This window comes from Neolamprologus multifasciatus, chromosome 14 (assembly GCF_963576455.1).
Source record: "Neolamprologus multifasciatus chromosome 14, fNeoMul1.2, whole genome shotgun sequence".
NCBI lineage: Eukaryota > Metazoa > Chordata > Actinopteri > Cichliformes > Cichlidae > Neolamprologus > Neolamprologus multifasciatus.
Window position 1 is genome coordinate 22,715,889 of NC_140452.1, and position 18,936 is coordinate 22,734,824.

General features: G+C 40.4%; 1 protein-coding gene across 1 annotated transcript; it reads left to right on the plus strand.

Moving 5' to 3' along the window:
* The first annotated feature begins 1,500 nt into the window (after positions 1 to 1,500).
* On the plus strand, positions 1,501 to 18,693 carry alkbh8 (alkB homolog 8, tRNA methyltransferase). Its single transcript, XM_085184523.1, has 12 exons — positions 1,501 to 1,684; positions 2,344 to 2,477; positions 2,591 to 2,691; positions 3,032 to 3,163; positions 3,277 to 3,372; positions 3,522 to 3,626; positions 4,284 to 4,354; positions 8,684 to 8,790; positions 9,065 to 9,225; positions 10,085 to 10,365; positions 12,851 to 13,000; positions 14,195 to 18,693. The coding sequence occupies exons 1-12, from the start codon at positions 1,547 to 1,549 to the stop codon at positions 14,924 to 14,926; spliced, it is 2,208 nt and encodes a 735-aa protein (XP_085040649.1). The 5' UTR covers positions 1,501 to 1,546; the 3' UTR covers positions 14,927 to 18,693.
* The last annotated feature ends 243 nt before the right edge of the window (positions 18,694 to 18,936 follow it).

Here is an 18,936-nt window from a genome sequence, read left to right on the forward strand (position 1 = left end):
GTCAGCTGCCAACATTTAAGTTGAATCTGATGATAGACGAATGAAATGATTGAAAATGGAAAGGTAGAGTCCAACACTCGATATTTAATCCCTTACTGTATCAAGTTGGATATCAAGTGAATTTGACATTACCGTTTATAATGCCAGCAAAACGGAGCCAAAGGACAGAACAGAAGCTTTGACGTGATAAGAGAACTGAATAGAATCACTTAGCTAAGACTAAAGAACAAGTTTAACAATGTTGCACTGATTGCTCTAAAGGACATCAAAGGGAAAATGCGTGTAAAAAGTCACATGGTCACAGTCACAGGTTCTTTTTTGAATCTGCAACTTTATTCCAGACTGTTGGATCAGGGGTCATCAAGAGCATCATAGCTCCACCTGTGCTTTGTTCTATACTGTACTCTTATGCCTTCATGGTTCACGGTGGACAAAATTCTTTCAGATGCTGGAAAAATGACAGGCAAAGTCCAGATGCACATTTTAAAAATGCGCTGATGCTAATCAAGAAAAACACTGTGGAAAAGTGAGGCACTCTGAGTCATCCATCTGGAATAGAAGAATGAGTGTCTCACTGAAGTTCATATGATCAGATTTTTATATTATGTGCACTCAGTGGTATGCACTTCCCTTTCATCTTTAGAACAGGTTTAATTCTTTGTGGTGCACATTCAACAAGGTGCTGGAAGCACTTCTCAGAGATTTCGGTCCATGTTGATATGATAGCATCACACAGTTCCTGCAGATTTGTGCTCTCAGCAATGTGCTCTACAGAATTGCGATCTGGTGACTGTGGAGTACAGAGAATGTATGTTCAAGACATAGGTTTGAGATGATTTGAGCTTTGTGACATGGCATGTCATCCTGCTCGAAGCCTCTGTCAGTATTTGTTGTTTTTATCTGACAGACGTGCCACCTGAAGTGGTCTTCTGCTACTGTCACCCGTGTGCTTCAGGGTTCCATGTGTTGTGAGACGCTCTTATGTATACCTTGGTTGTAGCAAGTCGTTAATTTAGTTACTTTTGCCTTCCTCTGAGGCTGACCATTCTCCTCTGACTTCAGGCATTAATAACACATTTTCATCCAGAAAACGGATGTTAACGGGATATTTCTCTTGCCATACATTTCTCTGTAAACCCTAGACATGGTTGTGTGGGGAAACTCCCAGAAGATCAGTGGTTTCTGAAACACTCAGACCAGTCCATCTGCCACCAAAAACCATGCCACGTTCAAAGTCACATATATCACATTTTTCGCCATTCTAATCCTCAGGTCGTCCTAATGATGTCCACGCGTTTAAATGCTCTCAGTTGCTGCCATGTGATTGGCTGAGTAAGACAAGATGATAATAAGTTAACAAGTGTAGCTAACGAAGTGCATATAATTTTTATTCACATGTAATAATTTCATTTTATTCTTAACAAATCAGAATTATGTAAGATAAACACTTTACTTGCATTTTACAAAATGTTACCTGGAGAGGTAATCTTTGGGAACCGAAGTCTTTCAGTCCCCGTTGCACCCGGACGGATTAAAACAACGTACCATGGATGCTAGTGAGGAAAACAACGTGAAGGCCGTCAGGAGAAGTAAAGAAGAGAAAAAACTTCTCAGAAAACAAATTAAAGCCAGTCACACATTACTGAAGCATGAAGGCATCCATACGGCCCCGCAGGTTACCAGGGTAAAGACAAATAACGTTTATTTGACGGGAAATGGTTCGTTGTCATATGTTTCATTATTCTTCGCTTGTTTTTTAACATTAAAATGATTTTAAAAGTTACCTGCATATCTAATATTTAATTGTTCTATTCATATTTTTAAATATATATTTATTACTATTGTTGTTATTATTATTGATAAATTAACAAGAAAATCAGCCACTGTTTATGGAAAATATTTTTAATATTTTACTCGTTATAAGAGACTTTTCATTTGCTCCTTTTAAATGGGATCCATTTTTGTGTTCCTGCAGCAGTCTGAGACAGTTTTAAGAACTATTTCTATTTATCTGAAAGGATTTCACGCTGTTATCTCTGCAGACAAATACAAACACGAGTTCATAAAAATTGGGTTCATAGCAAAAGGGAACAAACTACTTTATACTAGAGACAAATATCAACATTTTAAGCCAGTAAAAGCATCACAACAAAAACACAAACTACTTCATTTTTTGGTTGTTTTTTCGTGAGAGTATGTGTCGTAGGTTGATTGATTGCTAAGCAGTCTAACAATCCTCGGGGAAAGGCCTTTTTTTCCATTTTTCTGGCATCTTCTTTTTTTCAGTTATTTTCAGGTTTGTTTGTTTTTGTGTGATTTTTACTGTTTATTTCACCTCTGCAGAGTCTGGTGGTGGCTAATGGTGGCCTGGGGAACAACGTTAGTCGAGAGGAGCTCTCGGCAGCGCTGAAAGAGATGGGAGAAGTGGAGAGCCTGCTCATGCCTCCCCATAAGCCCTATGCTTTTGTCACATACAGGTACACTTAGGGCACAGACAGCACTTTGTCACAGCAGGAATGCGCTTTGTACATCGAGGACCTTTTTATTCCAGTTAAAACTAATATTATTGTCATTTTCATTCTCGTTCCAGGTGTGAAGAGAGTGCTCTAAAAGCGTACACCCACCTTAATGGACAGAAGCTGCAGTGCGGAGAGAGCAGCGTCATGCTCTGCCTCGCTTATGTCAACTCAGGTACTTTTACTTTCAGGACCATCAGGAACATTGTGAGTTCTTTCAGATATAGCCTGGCTTAGACATAAATTCTCCTTTCTCGTTTAAATGGATTTGCACTTGCAGGGAGGGTTTTATTGTGTTTATATTAATGTAATGAGTTATTGCAATGCATTTGACTGAAAGTTGTCTTCTTAAAGTTACATATGACATTACAATGGCTTCAGATGCCGGTGATTGTTCTGTATGGGTCTTATTAGAGCTTAGCTCAGCTTTCGATACAGTGGATCCTACACTGGATTGGGTTTCTTCATATGTTATGAAGTGTGTATTTTCTGTGTATTTTCACGCTCTTGTATAGTGACCTATGAGGAGGAAGCATCCGTCCCATTGCCAGAGGGTTTAGTTCTGCTGGAGGATTTTGTGTCCCCAGAAGAAGAAGCTCTGCTGCTCGCTGCTGTAGACTGGTCATCCACTAATGAGGATGTTACAGGTGAGGGTATCATTTCTCCCCCAAAAAAGCTGTGAAGAAAAGTCAGGCATACACTTTTGATTACGGTTTCTGAATAATCCCCTTTAACTTAACTTCATCCTTATGATTCTTAGCGCAAAAAGCTTTGAAGCACAGAAGAGTGAAACATTATGGCTTTGAATTTCGCTACGACAACAACAACGTGGATAAGGACAAGCCATTACCTGCAGGTAATCTGGATCTTCTTTTATCAAACATATTGTATCAGGTGTGGTTTTGTGGACTGTGTTTTTCGTGATATGATCTTCAGTCTAGTTGTCACTAGACAAGCATATAATAAAGGAAAACAAAAGTAGCAGAGGAATATGTGTGTTTCTAGGTATCCCTGCGGAGTGTTTACCTGTTCTGGAGCGTTGTTTAAGAAATGGACACATCAACGTCATGCCAGACCAGCTGACTGTAAATCAGTATGAATCTGGACAGGGTGAGTTACAGCTCGAATAATTCACAGAAAGTTTTTGCTCATTCCCAACTCTGTATTTTTTAATTTCTGAACTCTACTAGCTGGGATTGGCTCCAGAGCCCCTGCAACCCTTTGTTAGAATATTGTGATAAGGAAGGATAGATAGATTAGTGCTGTATGATTCTCAGCTCAGAATAATAATAATAATTATACTGGTCCTTTGGGCAGTTAATAACTGAAACAAGGACTTTTAGTTCCCGTCGCCATTGTAATTTTAAATATACAATATAAATGTAACAAATTTATTAGACCACCACCCAGTGTAAGGTTTATGCCACAGCTGCTCTTAATTAACACAGTACTGGTAATTACTAAGACGCCAAATTATGATTATTCACTTGCATTCATGGACAGAAAAATTGGTTTTAGTGGTTGAGTGTTTTGCTTGATTAATAACTGCTTTTATACCTGATTATTAATCTGTTATTAAAAATGAATAAGAGAGCACACAAACAGAGTTTACTGATTTGCACCACTGGGTGGCAGCAGAGCCTTTTCCGAACCAGTCGATGAGGAGTTATAGAAGCCTTTGGGCTGAGAGAAGTTTCTTAAATGTTTCACTTGATTAACTTTGCTCTGAAGGTTTTCATTTTCCATGTTTGTTTATGATATTTCCAGGTATTCCTCCTCATGTGGACACTCACTCTGCCTTTGAGGACACCATCCTGTCTCTGAGCCTGGGGGCAAAGGTGAGAAGTCGGTCAGCCAACTGTGATTTGATCATCGTCATCGTTGCCACAGACCTGTGAGCTGTTGGTAATTAGTAGCTGTTTGAAGCCAGCATCAGTCAGCAGTACTCGAGGTGCAATCAACAGTGATTAAAATGAAAGTTGCACATAAAGATGGTCTAAAGAAAACACTGCCAGCTTTCGTCTTAAAACTGTTAAGAGGTGGTTATTCGTTTAAACCCAGTGAGATCAGCTCTGTGTGTATTCATTTATAAGTTCTAGTTTAATCTGTCAAATTAACCGCAACCTTCCTGAGCTCTGTCATTTATCTGCTTCAGAGAGCTGTCAGTATTGTGTGTGTGAGGGTGCGTACGTGCACACATCTTGTGTCCTTGTGTTTTTCCTGAGAACACTGTGTTACCTTCTCGGTGTGTCTTATTCTTTTCAGTTCCTTCTCACCGTAGCATCCGTTCATCCAGCAGGCACTTAAAGAATTAAAGCTCGCAAGAAATTTTGTAAACAATAGGATGTACACAAGAGTTATAGATTTTCCATTTTCATGTCCTTCACTCTTTCAGGTGTTCACAGGTGTTGCGACCTATAAACTAAGATCATGAGTTTAGTCTTTGCTGCCTGATTGCTGTGGATGAACGCCCATCTGTCCCTGCTTGTCTGAAAAGCAGGGGCTCTGCTAGGAATCAGCTGTCATCTGCTGTGGCATCTGTCACACACACACACACACACACACACACACACACACACACACACTGACAGTGTGTGTATTCATTGTCCTTGCTTTTCAGTGGAGATTCAGAGCCACAGAAAATGTGGGCATATTAAATCATGTTAAAAAAGGAAAGGACACTTGGAGGAATATTTGAAGCGAATAGATCCCGAAAGAAAGTTTTATTGAGTGCAATTAAACCGGCTCTTCTTTAAGCGATGCATGGGAGTAATGGTACTGTTAAGCTGAGGGGTGGTATTTCTCGCAGTATTTGCTGTTTAACACCACTCAAGTACGCATTTACATGTAGTCATGGTGACCTGCCTAAGCTCAAACTGAGCTTTAGAATTGGAAAAAGTTGATTCGAATGACTAAACGTGGCATGGTTGCTGGTGCCAGATGCGCTGGTCTGATTATTTCAGAAACTGCTGATTTGCTGGGATTTTCCCACACAGCCATCTGTAGGGTTTACAAAGACTGGTCGAAAAAAGAGAATTTATCCAGTGAGCGGCAGTTCTCTGGGTGAAAATGTGTTTTTGATGTCAGAGGACTGAGGACTGCTTGAAGCCGATAAGAAGAAGAACCACCGCACGCAGAAGAGCATCTCTGAACACAGAACACATTGAAAACTTGAAGCAGATTGGCTACGCCAGATTGCCACTGCACTCTGCAGTAAACTGAGGCTGTAGTTCCCATCAAAATTGGATAATGTAAGCATGGATCCATGTTCCCTCGTATCAACGGTTCAGGCTGTTTGTGGTGGTGGGGGGGATATTTTCTTAGCACACTTTGGACCCCTAGTACCAACTCAGCATTGTTGAAACACCACAGCCTCCCTGAGTGTTGGGAAGAAGGTTTTCTGCTCCATCTCAAAGGGGCTCCAACTGGGTACTAGTAATGAAGTGTTGAGTGCACATTAGGATTTCTAAATTTGATATTACGGTGGTTGCAGAGAATACAACAAGTAGCTTATTTTAAAGACAATTTGGAAACCTTGTTAAATATTTTGCTACTCTGTGGATTTAATGAGTGCACTGCAGTTTGATTCAGTTTTGATTTAAGCAGACAGGATTTGGTACATAACAGAACTTTATGCCATTCGCTCAGTTTCATTGGATTTGATTTCTCTGAAAATGTAACACAAGTGATTCAGTCATTTTTAATGAAACACTTGTTTCCTTGTAATTACACGAACTATAACTGCATTATTGAGCTATTTGTGATGCTGTATATTGGCAGCCTTTTTGGTGTGTACTTGTACTTGTGTGTTTGTGAGGACCAGTTGTAGACTACAGAAGCGAGGACTGACTTTAGGGCTAATTGTAGAAGCTAGGCAGAGGTTTAGGGTTACTTATTGTGATGCTTGAAGTTAAGGTAAGGAAGTAAAGAAGTAAAGAAGCTCTCTGTAATTGATTGTACTCAGAAAGATGTACAAACCTGTGTGTGTTTGTGTGTGCGTGCATACGTGTGAGGAGGGAGGGAGATGATGAATAGTTGTGCAGTAAAGCGTAGTTGCCGGCGTCACCATCGATTTAGTCACATTCCACCCTTTCATTGATTGGCTAACACTCCTCAGAGGGGAATGAAGCAGTCCTGTGTGTGTGTGTATGTGTGTGTGTGTGTGTGTGTGTGTGTGCGTGTGCGCGTCAGAGACAGAGAGCATTCACTTGCAGTTTGAGGTTAAAATCTGATGATTTGATTGACTTGCATGCCCTAGACACAAACCCCTATATGTCTAAGACACGCACACACACACACACACACACACACACACACACAAGCCCGTTCAGCTATCTTAGTGAGGACCTTCATTGACATAATGGCTTCCCTAGCCCCTTACCCTAAACCTAACTATTAAAAATGAATGCCTAACCCTTACCCTAAACCTAACCATAACCTCTTTGTAACCCTGACACTAAAACTACATTTTGAGCCTCAAAAAGGCCTTCAAACCTGTGAGGACTGGTGAGTGTGTCCTTACAAGTGACTGTTGGTTCTCACAAGTATAGTAGAATGCAGATTTCGGTGCTCATAAAGATAGCTAGACAGGAACACACACACACACACACATATATATACATGAATGCCATCTACTTCACAAAATCCAATTTTCCTGCTGTCAGAATTTGGAGAGATACAATTGGAAATTGTTGTAGATGTAATTTCCCAGCAGAACTTATGCTGTTATGTGCTGTAAGGAAACATTAGGATCAAACACCAACACTGTGTCTGCTAGCTGCAAGTGAGAGAAAACATGAACAGTGTTTTAGGTGGTCGACAGTGTTTTCCTTTGGGTGACATCAGTCAAAACTGTGTAGTTTGGAAGTTTTGTGCCAAAGTCTCTTTCAGTCTGAGCTTCCTGGATCAGTAAAATATTAGCTTTAGTGCAAACGTTAAAAAAATGAAAAATTAGTCATAAAGTTTTTTAAATTTGTCATACTACTACTACTACTAATAGTAGTAGTAATAATAATAATAATAATAATAATAATAATAATAGCTGTACAGCAGTATGGCTTAATTAGAATATAGAAACAAACCACCACAGCTGGATAAAATTGCCCAACTCTCTACTGAAGAACTAAAAGCATAAAAACTAGTGCATAACTTGTTTCCTGTACTTGCAGATACAGAAACATTTTGATGAATAATACAAATATAAAGGTGTATTATCAGAAGTTATTACTTGCAGCAGATGCACAGTAATATGTAAAGAAACACTGATGCAGGATGCCAAATTATTATTGCTGTTGAACTGTTAGTTGGAATTGCATGTCCACAACAGGAGCTGATGTCTTCTAGGTGGGTGTCCTGCTGCTGTGATGGGCCTTCATGGTTATAATGTTGGCCTCATCTTTGTTGATGTTGAGACTGATTCCCAGTTCTGATGTCAGAAGTGCAGTTTTTGTCCAGCCTCTGGGGGCAAGAGCACCGTGTCATCAGCAAAGTCAGAGTTGCCATGTTGTGCTGATAGTGCCGAGTGAATGCTGTTCTTTCTTCCTACTGTAGAACTCATGATACAGTGAGTTGGAGAGAAATAAATATGTTTGGGTGTCTACTCAAATAGTCAAACATGCACAGGTGCAATGAGAGAGGACCAGGACCCATTCCTGGAGAGACTTACTTACTTACATCATAGCAGTTCTTTCTCATACACCATCATTGATGATGACTGCATGTACCATGTGTGAGGAATCTGATTGCAGTTCCTGCCTTTCCTATTTAGAAGTGATCCACAGTATCAGATGCTGCTAAGATCAAATGCAGTCGAGTCTGTGAAACTCCCCGCATCATTCCTCAGGCAAATTGTGTTCAAAACCTTTGCAAGGGCTGCTTCTGTGCTGTGATATGAGCGGAAATCTGACTGAGCGCTGTCAAGCATGTCATCCATCAGTAGAAAATGATTGGGTTACAAAGGGAAGGGCCTGGCGGCTGTTTTTGTGTGTTTGTGTGTGGATTTGGAAATATGCCTGCAAGAAATATATATGTATATAAATCCACACCCAATGACTTTAAAACCTTCATAAAAATGTTTAATTTAATCAGTAATTTGTTATTATCGGTGCAGTGAAGTAATGAGTAGAAACCACTCTTACTTTTAACACAGCGTGTTTGTGTTTGTGCAGACGGTCATGGAATTCCGACATCCTGATGGTCGCGTTGTTGCTGTGGTGCTGCCTGGACGGAGCTTGCTGGTCATGAAGGGCGAGAGCAGATATCTCTGGACTCATGGGTAAGCTGGACTGTGTCAGAGCATCAGTGTCTCCTTTTGGAGTCAGGTTCTTTTGACCTGATCTTTGGATTGATGCTTAATTTGCTGCTTTTTCCTCTGAAAAAGAAACTATTTATTTACTACAATTAGTACATTTCAGTCTGTTGATGGTCTTTGTCTTCAACCTTTGCATTGTATTTGTTCACATCCACATCCTCTCATCCTCTTCACCAGTTGGTTTGTGTGTTTTTGTCTTTTATAACTACTAAAACAAGCTCTTCGTGTGTCCTTTTAGGATCACTCCTCGTAAGTTTGACATGGTGCCGGCCTGTGAGCAGCAATCCCCCGATCATGTGACGCCTGAACCTGGAACCCGTAGCAATCTGACTCTGAGCAAGAGGGGCACACGCACTTCTTTCACTTTCCGCAAGATCAGACCTGAACCCTGCCGCTGTGGTGAGAGTGAAGCAAAACACACTTTGCTTTTATAAACTGCTTTACTCACATTATGAGAGTGAGTGAGGTTTTGAGAGGTAAATTTAATTTGAATATATGTAATATGTTACGGAGCTCCTTTTTCTCATTTTTTCATTTCTCTTTTTTTTTTCCTCCATTTTTTTTTGAGGCCTATAGATCTTTAGATGTTGTTCTGGGTTCTTTTGTGACCTCCTGGATGAGTTGTTGATGCGCTGTTGGAGTAATTTTGTTAGGCTGGCCACTTCTTGGGAAGGTTCACCACAGTTCCAACCACGGGTCTCACCATGGTTCACAGCAGTCCCAAACCTTAGAAATGGCTTTGTAACCCCTTTTCACACTGATCAAGCAACTTTGTTTCTCAGACGTTTCTTTAGATCCTTACATGATGCTTTGCTTTTTGGGTCTTTTAGCCTGCTTCACTTTGTCAGGTTCAGTTTAAGTGATTTCTTAATTCTACAGGTATGGCAGTAATCAGACCTGGGTGTGGCTGGTGAAATTGAGCTCGGCTTTCCGAAAAATGTGGTTAATCACAGTTTAGGCTACTACTTTATCCCCCACAGGGCCAGATTGATAGGTTTGGATACCTTTTGTCCCTTAATAAATGAAATTGTCAGGATATCTTTGTCTAATATTAAAATTAGACAGGAGGATTATGTTATTTTGTCTGACAGTTTCATCACATGAGAATCCTAAACCCAGAGCATAGCTAGCGCTTTTGCATAAAGACAATAATAAAAGATGCGAACGATATGATTGTAATTAAACGTTGCATGGCAACGCAGGTCAGAGATAAACGACCGGCACATCTCACCAGTGAACGCCTTCTCTCTGTCTCCAGCCTTCCCCTCTGCCTGTGACAGTCAGGGAGCTCCTTCAACACTCTCGCCCTCTACGCCCTCCCCTCCCGCGCTTCCATGTTGCCATGCCGATGCAGCCCGTCTGGAGGAGGAGTATGTGCACCGGGTGTACGACGCTATCGCCTCCCACTTCAGCAGCACCCGCCACTCCCCCTGGCCTCGCGTTTGCCACTTCCTGTCCTCGCTCCCACCGGGTAGCGTGCTAGCTGATGTGGGCTGCGGAAATGGGAAATACCTGGGAGTAAACCCAGAGATGATTGCAGTGAGTGTCATTTTATACTGAAATGTCTGCACCTCTGAGATACTTCATTGATCCCTGCCGGATAATTTCCTCTATCACTGCTTTTTTTTTATTGCTGCTGTTTCTTAGATTGTCAGCACTTTGAAATGCTACACATTTTCATAACAGGCGTTTCTCTGCAGAAGCATTCATCTGTGTATTCGAGCTAGAACTCCTCTCCTTCATTTCTCACATAGGGACGCAAAATCTAAGATGGCTCTGGGCTTTTTCAAACACATGTAGATCAGCATGACTCATCCAATAACTACTAATGACCTTACACAACACTGTCGCTCTGATAAGGCCACAGAGGTCAGGCTAGAGATGTAACATCAGGTTTAACTTTGGGTTAAAGCCTTTAAACACCATCAGGCTTATAGGTGAAAGGATAAAAGAAAGTGAAATGGACTTACGTGCCATAAAAATACATCAAAGCAACACTATTGCAACACGCAATAAATGGAATACAGGGTTGTAATTATAGTCAGATCTGCTTGTGCTTTAATGACGGGGGAGTGATACTGATGAGCTTTTTAACTTACACATTCGAGCAGTCTCGAATGACTGCTCGAATGTGACAAACCGTTCCTAAAAACAACACAGCTTTAAATTCTTGGGAGAATTCGGGAGCTCTAAATTCGTCCATGTTTAAGGTTGATTGTCTAGTGGCAGCATTTTATTTTGGTGAATTGGTGGATTGGTTCACTTGAATGAGTTGTGATGTTTAGTAGAACCAGAAAACAAAAAAGATATCCTAGTTGTTTAAAAATCTCTTTAGTTGGAAGAAATTGATACAGTATTGCGATATATATTGATACAGGGACACCAATTATCAATATTTAAGTAAATAAATAAAAATTAATCTGGGAATATTCAAAAGAATAGGCCTCATCTCACCTGATAAGAAGCAACCTTTCTGCAAACGATCGGGAACTTTTTCATTTATAACATAATAGTTAATGGGAATTTCTGTCTATGCAGACAGCAACAGGGATTTTCACTGATTTATCACAGTTAACTGTTGTATTGGCAGACATAGATTGCATATTATTGGCAACTTGACCCCATGCAGTCCAGACTGACTTCACATTTATGGAAGGTTTAAGTGACAGTGCTGGTGTGGTTCACCGTGTCATTTTGCAGCAAAAAACAAATCTCTGAAGGGAGATAACTTTGTCTTCTTGGATAAAACAAGTATTGTTTACATTTAAAAAAGTTTAAGGTGAGCTGTTCATCAGTAATTAGGGTACACTGTTCACCTCAGCTGTCAATACTGGGTGTGAAGTATCCACATGTATTTACTCTGAAGGAGGCTGAAAACTTTATACTGTCAGTTAAAAAAAGAATCGCCCCTGTACAGCTATACATATCATCATTTCTGCCCTGAGTGTTTTAGCATTGGAGACTATGGGGTTTATTTCCTCTCAAAGCCAACCTCAAGTGGCCATTTGGGGAACTGCAGCTGTTGTGCATCAGCTAAAGCTTCTTTCCCCGAACAGTAGACAGACCACGTCGTGGTCACACTCGCAGTGCTCGGGATTTTCATAAACATAAACATAAAATGAAAAGGAGGAACCTGAGCGAGCCACTTCAGGACCTGGTTGCATAAGCCTGACATCTGTGCTTCAGAATGAAGTAAAGTTTGCATCATTGGGCTAGACGCTGCAGCTTACACGTCTACCTCCAGTGGTAGAGCTTTGGGTCTCCGGGAGGGTATAACTGAATGTGAAATGTAGGCGAGTTAGCAGAGAGTTTGCTTTTGGTCACAGGTGTAAACATCACGTCTTGCTTCAGGACGGCTAAATAAATAAGAGTAAGGCACAGCAGGATGAGATTCCTGTTGTCGCTGTCATTTCTTCCCTGTGTCTTTTTTTTTGTTGTTGTTGTTTTTGCATAAGCTCAGTTTCCATGGTAATATCCTACATTTCCTGTTTACGTATGCACACTGGGATATTCTTGTTTGGGATTTGGGGGTGCATGTAAGCAGCTTATCCTGACTCAGAGTGTAGCTGTGATAAATCAGAACAGAGAACACTGTGATTATGCAGCGAGCACAGCAGCTACCCCAGTTTTATTCTGCTTGTTCTCATTTTCTCCCAACCCAGGCCTCTTCTCTTCTTCTGTTTTCTCGCCTCAGTCCTTCCCTCTTTTTGTGCCTCCTGCTCTACTTCTTAATCTTTCTGTTTGCACGTCATCAGTAGATCGAGGGTGTGTGCGCATATGTGTAGTGTTCCCGCTCTCTCACTTGTGTCTGCTGTCTCTTGTTCACCTCGCATAATTTATCTCCATTCTTGCTCATTTTCTCTGGCTTAAATGATCACGAGCAGTTTGTAAACGTATTCTTCTACAGACCTTGAATGTGCTGACACTCTGCTGACGTGTGCGTTTGTTGCTGTTTGAGAATGATAGTCCACTGAATGGCCTTGTTACTCTCTCTGTATGTGCGTATGTTTGTGTTTTATTTCAGGTGGGATGTGATCGTAGCAGCGCTCTCGTCCAAATTTGTGCAGAGAGGGGTTTCCACGCATTTGTTTCTGATGCTCTGAATGTTCCTCTGCGAACAGCCTCCTGTGACGCTTGCATCTCTATAGCCGTCATACACCATTTCTCCACAGAGGTACACACAGCTCATCCTCATACAAAGAATAACCAGAATAGAACTGTTATATCAGTTTTATTTAGAAAGATGGACCTACAAAAAAAACCCTTGTATTAATTGTTAGTAGCTCACTAAAGTTTTCATGTTCTGAACTTTTCATGGAACCGTGTGCAAAAGTCTTTGAGCCAGCTCTTATTTATTTAAATTCTACTAGGAACATGGGAATGGATGCAGTGAATTATTCAAACATGTGCAAATGTACTTGGTAATACTGATATAAGGCATAAGGAGACACACTTAAATATTTGGTATGACCACCTTTATTCTATAGAGCCCGGACTCTCTTGGGCAGCTTTCCTGTGAGGTCTGGAAGTCTTCAGGAATAGTTTTCTAAGCTTCTTGAAGGACATTCAAATCTCTCCTTGGGATGTTGGCTGCTTTTTGTTCTGTTCTCCATCAACATGATCCCACTGTGCTTAAATAATGTTGACATCTCGGCTCTGGGGAGGCCAATCCATGACTGATAGTGTTGCACTGTATGCTTTTCTCTCCAGATACGCTTTTACTGCATTAGCAGTAGGTATTGATCGGTGGGTCAAAATCAATTATTATAACATTTCCAGCTCCAAACCATGACAGAGCCTCCACTGTGTTTAATGGCTGCAGACACTCCTGTCCTGGCTTCCTCTGTACATGCAGACTATGATTTGAACAAAACTTTCAAATTGAGATTCATCACTCCATTAAACCTTTTGCCACTGATTCTTAGTCCAGTTCTTATGTAATTTGGCATGCCTCAGCCTTTTTTTGCCGTTTTTCTTCCTCAAGAATGACTTCTTGACCCTTCCACTAAGACCATTTCTGATTAGGCTTCAGTGAACAATAGATGGATCCACTGAAGGTCCAAATGCCTGTCTCAGGTCTATCCTGTTTCATAATTAAAAGGACCAAGACCTTCAGATACTGTTCATCTGCTATAGTGTTTTTTTCTTCTTCGCCTGCCGCTTCTTTTATTCTCCACTTGTCCATTTCTGAAAAATATTATTAAGGACACATTGCACACCATAGTGAGATGTACAAAGTGTTCAGCTAATGGCTCTTTGGGAATCAGGTTGTTGGTGCAAAAATCTCTCTGAAAATGATTCACATGCAGTGAGTTGCATGTGATTCTGTCTTTAATTAATTAATTTTTTTAATGTGTGTGTGTTGTAGGAGCGGCGGCTAGCAGCTATGAGAGAGTTGGTGAGACTTCTAAAGCCTGGAGGTCATGCACTCATCTATGTTTGGGCTTTTGAACAAGAGTACAACAAGCAGAGGTCCAAGTACCTCAAAGACCACAACAAAGAGCATCATGGGAAGGAAAACCTTACTAAAAACACATCCGAAGACAGACGGGAGCCTCATGGGAAATCGGCTATCCAGAATAGCGGACATTTAGAAGAAGGCTACGAACCTTTTGGCAAAGTGACTGATGGCAAGCTTAGTGTGCACACAAACCGCACAGCCTTTAACACCCAGGACCTTTTAGTTCCCTGGCATCTGAAAGAGGGGAAAAAACCAGGGGAGGAAGAGTCAGGAGATGGTGTGAAAAGGAATAAAAGAAAGGAGAAGTCTAAAAAGGTTTTAACTAACCAAACCAGAATTGACAGTAACCCTGGTCTCAGTCCAGGTTTTGATGCAAGTATGTCTCCTGGATTAAGACTTGACACTGATGACGCCACTCACAGCCCAGGCTCTAAGCCCAGTCCGAGTGGCACCACTCAGACCTCGAGTTCTCATCTGAAATCAGAGTCTGAGAGCCATCTAGCCGCTGTCTTTCACCGCTATTATCATGTGTTCCACCAGGGGGAGCTGGAACAGCTGTGCAGCCAGGTGGATGGAGTCAAGGTACAGAGCAGTTACCATGACCAGGGTAACTGGTGTGTTATATTAGAGAAGGACTGACACACACGTCATTAAAATCATTTTTATGCAACTACAGATCTGCATAAATAAAGAATTTTAACTTACAATTAAGTCCCACCAGCTTTACTCAAAAATAAATGCAACTAAATGAAACATTTCTGGAGTTAGTATATCTACTAAGCACACTCTGGCTAGCTCACTGAAACCCCACAATAAAAACAAGCCTATTCAGCTGAGTGCAAAGACAAGACTGTACCTCACAGGCGATACAACCCTAATCTCGAAAAAAGTTGGGACGTTGTGTAAAACGGAAATAAAAGCGATGCAATGAAAATGTCTCATTTTAAGACAAATATTTGCTCATTTTGAGTTTGATCACAGCAACATGTCTCAAAAACATTAGGGCAGGCCATGTTTACAGGTGTGTAGCAACCTTGCTTCTTTTAAAATCTGGGAACTAAGGAGACCAGCTGCTGGGCTTTTGGGAGATGAATGTTGTAGCTGCTCAACATTCCTGGGTGGTCTTTGTTATATTTTTGTTTCATAATGCATCAGATGTTTCCAACTGATGAGAGCTCTGGACTGCAGGCAGGCACGTTCAGCGCCAGGATTCTTCTGATAAGATTGACATGATGTGAGATAACTTAATGCATTATGTAGTTCAGCATTATCTTTTGAAATATGCAAGACCTTCCCTGAAAAAGACATCACCTGGGTGGGAACACATGTTGCTCTTAAAGCTGTTTATACCTTTCAGGACTGATTGTGTCTTTCCAGATGTGCAACTGTGCAATTCAATAGGTACTAATGCACCCCTGTACTATCAGAGATGCAGGCTGTTGAGCTGAACGACGTCATATTGTTCGTGAAATAGTAAAATGTCTGTTTTGCGACACACATTTTTAAGTGTTTTTTTGTTTGACATTGTAACTCGCTGCTTTGCTTCCTCTCCTGACCTCAGTGTCTGCTCTGAAATCACTGAGCTGTAGTTCAGTTGTAACCTGTCTGCCTGACCTTTTCAAGGTAAAGGGCTGAGGTGTAACACAGCAGTTCAAGGCTGCGGGTAATTTGGTCACATTTAGGAACTGGTCTATTTTTTTTTTGTCCTTTTAAATATGACAGAGGTGGCACCTCACAGTTAGGCATCGTACAGGCACACGATTAGCTACACACTGTATGCATACAGTGATTAATAACTGTTTAACCCCACCTTTCCTACCATAAATCCTTACAAACAAACAATACAAAACTAAGAACTCTTAACTAAGAATAAGAGATCACAACAGGAAAATAAAATATAGCTCTATTCTGTTGCCCACATTGTAGAGGGTGACTTTGCATGTAAACAGGAAAATGAGTAGGGAAGAGGTGAAAGTGGGATTGAGCACTTTCAAATTGGTTGTAATGGCTCAGCGTGGGGAAAAGAATCACAACGCAGAATCATTTCTATAGAGAACTCCAGTAGATTTTCTTTAAACACATCATGTATTTCACATGGTTCACTTCTGAATTACAAAATCTTAGAAAAATCTGAGGCTGAGTTAACTGAAGAGTTAATTGAAGTGCAGCCAGCCTGACCAGGAATTACAGTCAGTTTTATACTGACATGCTAAAATTCTCTGAGTCTATTTGCTGTCTCTAACAGCCATTTGAAGATCAATAGTAATTACTTTTGTACAGGTTATGTGCTCGTTTTAAATTTGTGCACATTTTATTTATTACAGCCTGTACACACTTTGTGATAGATCAGATGACCCTAGAAAAAGGTGTAATAATAAATAAAACCAAAAATGTTAATTGAGCCATTTGATTTATTCTAAATTGGAAAATTATTTTCTGTCCACCTTTTTTGTGACTAGCAGTCTCTTCCAGGTAACTGTTGTTGTAATTTGGTGATGTACAGATAAAATTAAATTGAAACTTCTGCTGTACAGATTATTAAGAGACCCTCTCATGGGCAGTGCGTAATCACACAAAAGAACAACTTTAATTTCACCATAACCCTCTGGAAATTTAAATGACTTTACAATTGTTGTACATTACTCTAAAATCAGTGCTATGAGATTGATTTTAAGATGATAACCTGATTTAAAACAGAATCTAACAAAAAGTCTTGCCCCTGGAAATAGCTCTAAGATATTAAGACAAAGGCAAATGAGATCATTTGGAAAAATGTACTTGTACTGTGATGAATGCAGTGCGTTTATTTACAGTGAAATCACAACAAGATGCAGACTGAATTCGGTGAATGTATGTCCCCGACTGCCGTGCAGGATCTCCTCCCAGTGACTATGGTCCGTGTTTTCGCTCACTCCGTTTCTAAATCCCGTGCGCTCGCTACGCGATCCTGCAGGAAACCACTAAAGCAGCCGTAAAAAACACTACGCACGAAGGGCAAACCGCGAACTTCTAAACATCTATGTTCACCGGGTAAACTGACGGTTTCTCACGCAGCGATCCAGTGTCGACCGGATATCACTCTGTTAAGAAGCTTCACAGGCGAGGCTGATCAGCTGCAGGTTTGTGTGGTTATGCTCCCAGGTGTGGCAGGTCCCCAAGGCGGGAACACACTCGGCAGGAATCAAAAGAAGATGAGCCCATGAAATAAAAAGAAGTCTACAAACACTCATGAATTCTGGATCACTATAAATGAAAATGTGACATATTTTCAAAGCATAAAAATAAAATTTTACAAAATTCATGTTCGTTGACGATCATATTCCACGTGTCACAGTTGAAAAGCATAATATACTTAGAAAGTGTTCAAAGTTGAATTTCCAGATCCCAACTAACCCAATTATTGTGTTTTAAGCTGCAGAGTAGTTTTCAGCTCTTCTTGCCAGTAAGATGATTCTAATCATATATTAACCATCTGACCTGATACATTAGCATGAAGTACCACCACGTGATCTGTAACTACAGGAGTGATTGTTACTAAAAATGGACCCCTGTATTACTGTGTACATATATTCTTATTACTGTTAAATTTCATGTAATATTACATGAAAACCAATGGCAATTTGTATTTACAACGAGGGCTTTTCACCCTGACGTCAAACTTTTGAGCAGTAGTGTGTATTGTATGCATGTATCTGTGTGCATGGGATCAGGATTTTGTCATCACTTTCAATCAAAGACTACATTTTTTAGCTGTGTCCGTCTTTAAAAAATTGAGTTGGAGTGTTTCAAGGCTGATGGAAAACTCTCCCTAACAAGTCCACTTTATTGCGTGCTCATGTATTTTCTCGTATAAGTGGCTGATAGGTATCTAACTAGTCCACCTTATGCATGCTTCCTAATCTGTCACGCTTATCGGTGGCTCATGGTTGCTTAAAGCCTATGTCTGTACTTGACCACAGAGGCAGAGCATCATTCAATCCTGACAGCTGCCTATCTTGGTAACATTTCAAGGATGACCGACTCCACTTTCTCTGCAGCAAGACAGCTCATAATGTTTTACAGTCTCTCCCTGTCCTGATATCCAATATCATCTGCTATAATCAAGAACCATTCACTATCATTGCAATTTACACTACAGCTCAAAAGTTTGAAGTGAAGTAGAAACGAATCAGTTTATAAAAACACTGAAATTCATATTCATACTTTTTCAATTAATCAGAAATGTAAAGAAAGGTGCATGTTTAACAGTAAGATTGATGACAAATGATGACTGAGGTTCAAAGGAATATCTACAGAAGTATACAGAGGCCCATTTTCAGTAATATCTGCTGTGTTTCAGTGGTACATTGTGTTAACTGCTGTCAGTTTGTCAAGTTAAATCCCAACGTGTCAGTTAAGAATTTATTTTCCAAAGAGAAAAGCATCGACCAAAATCATTGTGCAGATTAAAAACATAGTAAACTTTACAACATTCACGTCAGATCATCCCGTTTTCACTTTGTAATCTGATTAAACCAAGTTTATACTTTTTTATAGCAACAGTGACACACCCAGATGTTCAACATCTTCCATTTTTTTCACTTTCAGGGTTGGAAAAGTTTTCATTTCCTATAATAATATTTCACCAAGCAACTCTTACAAAGAAATGT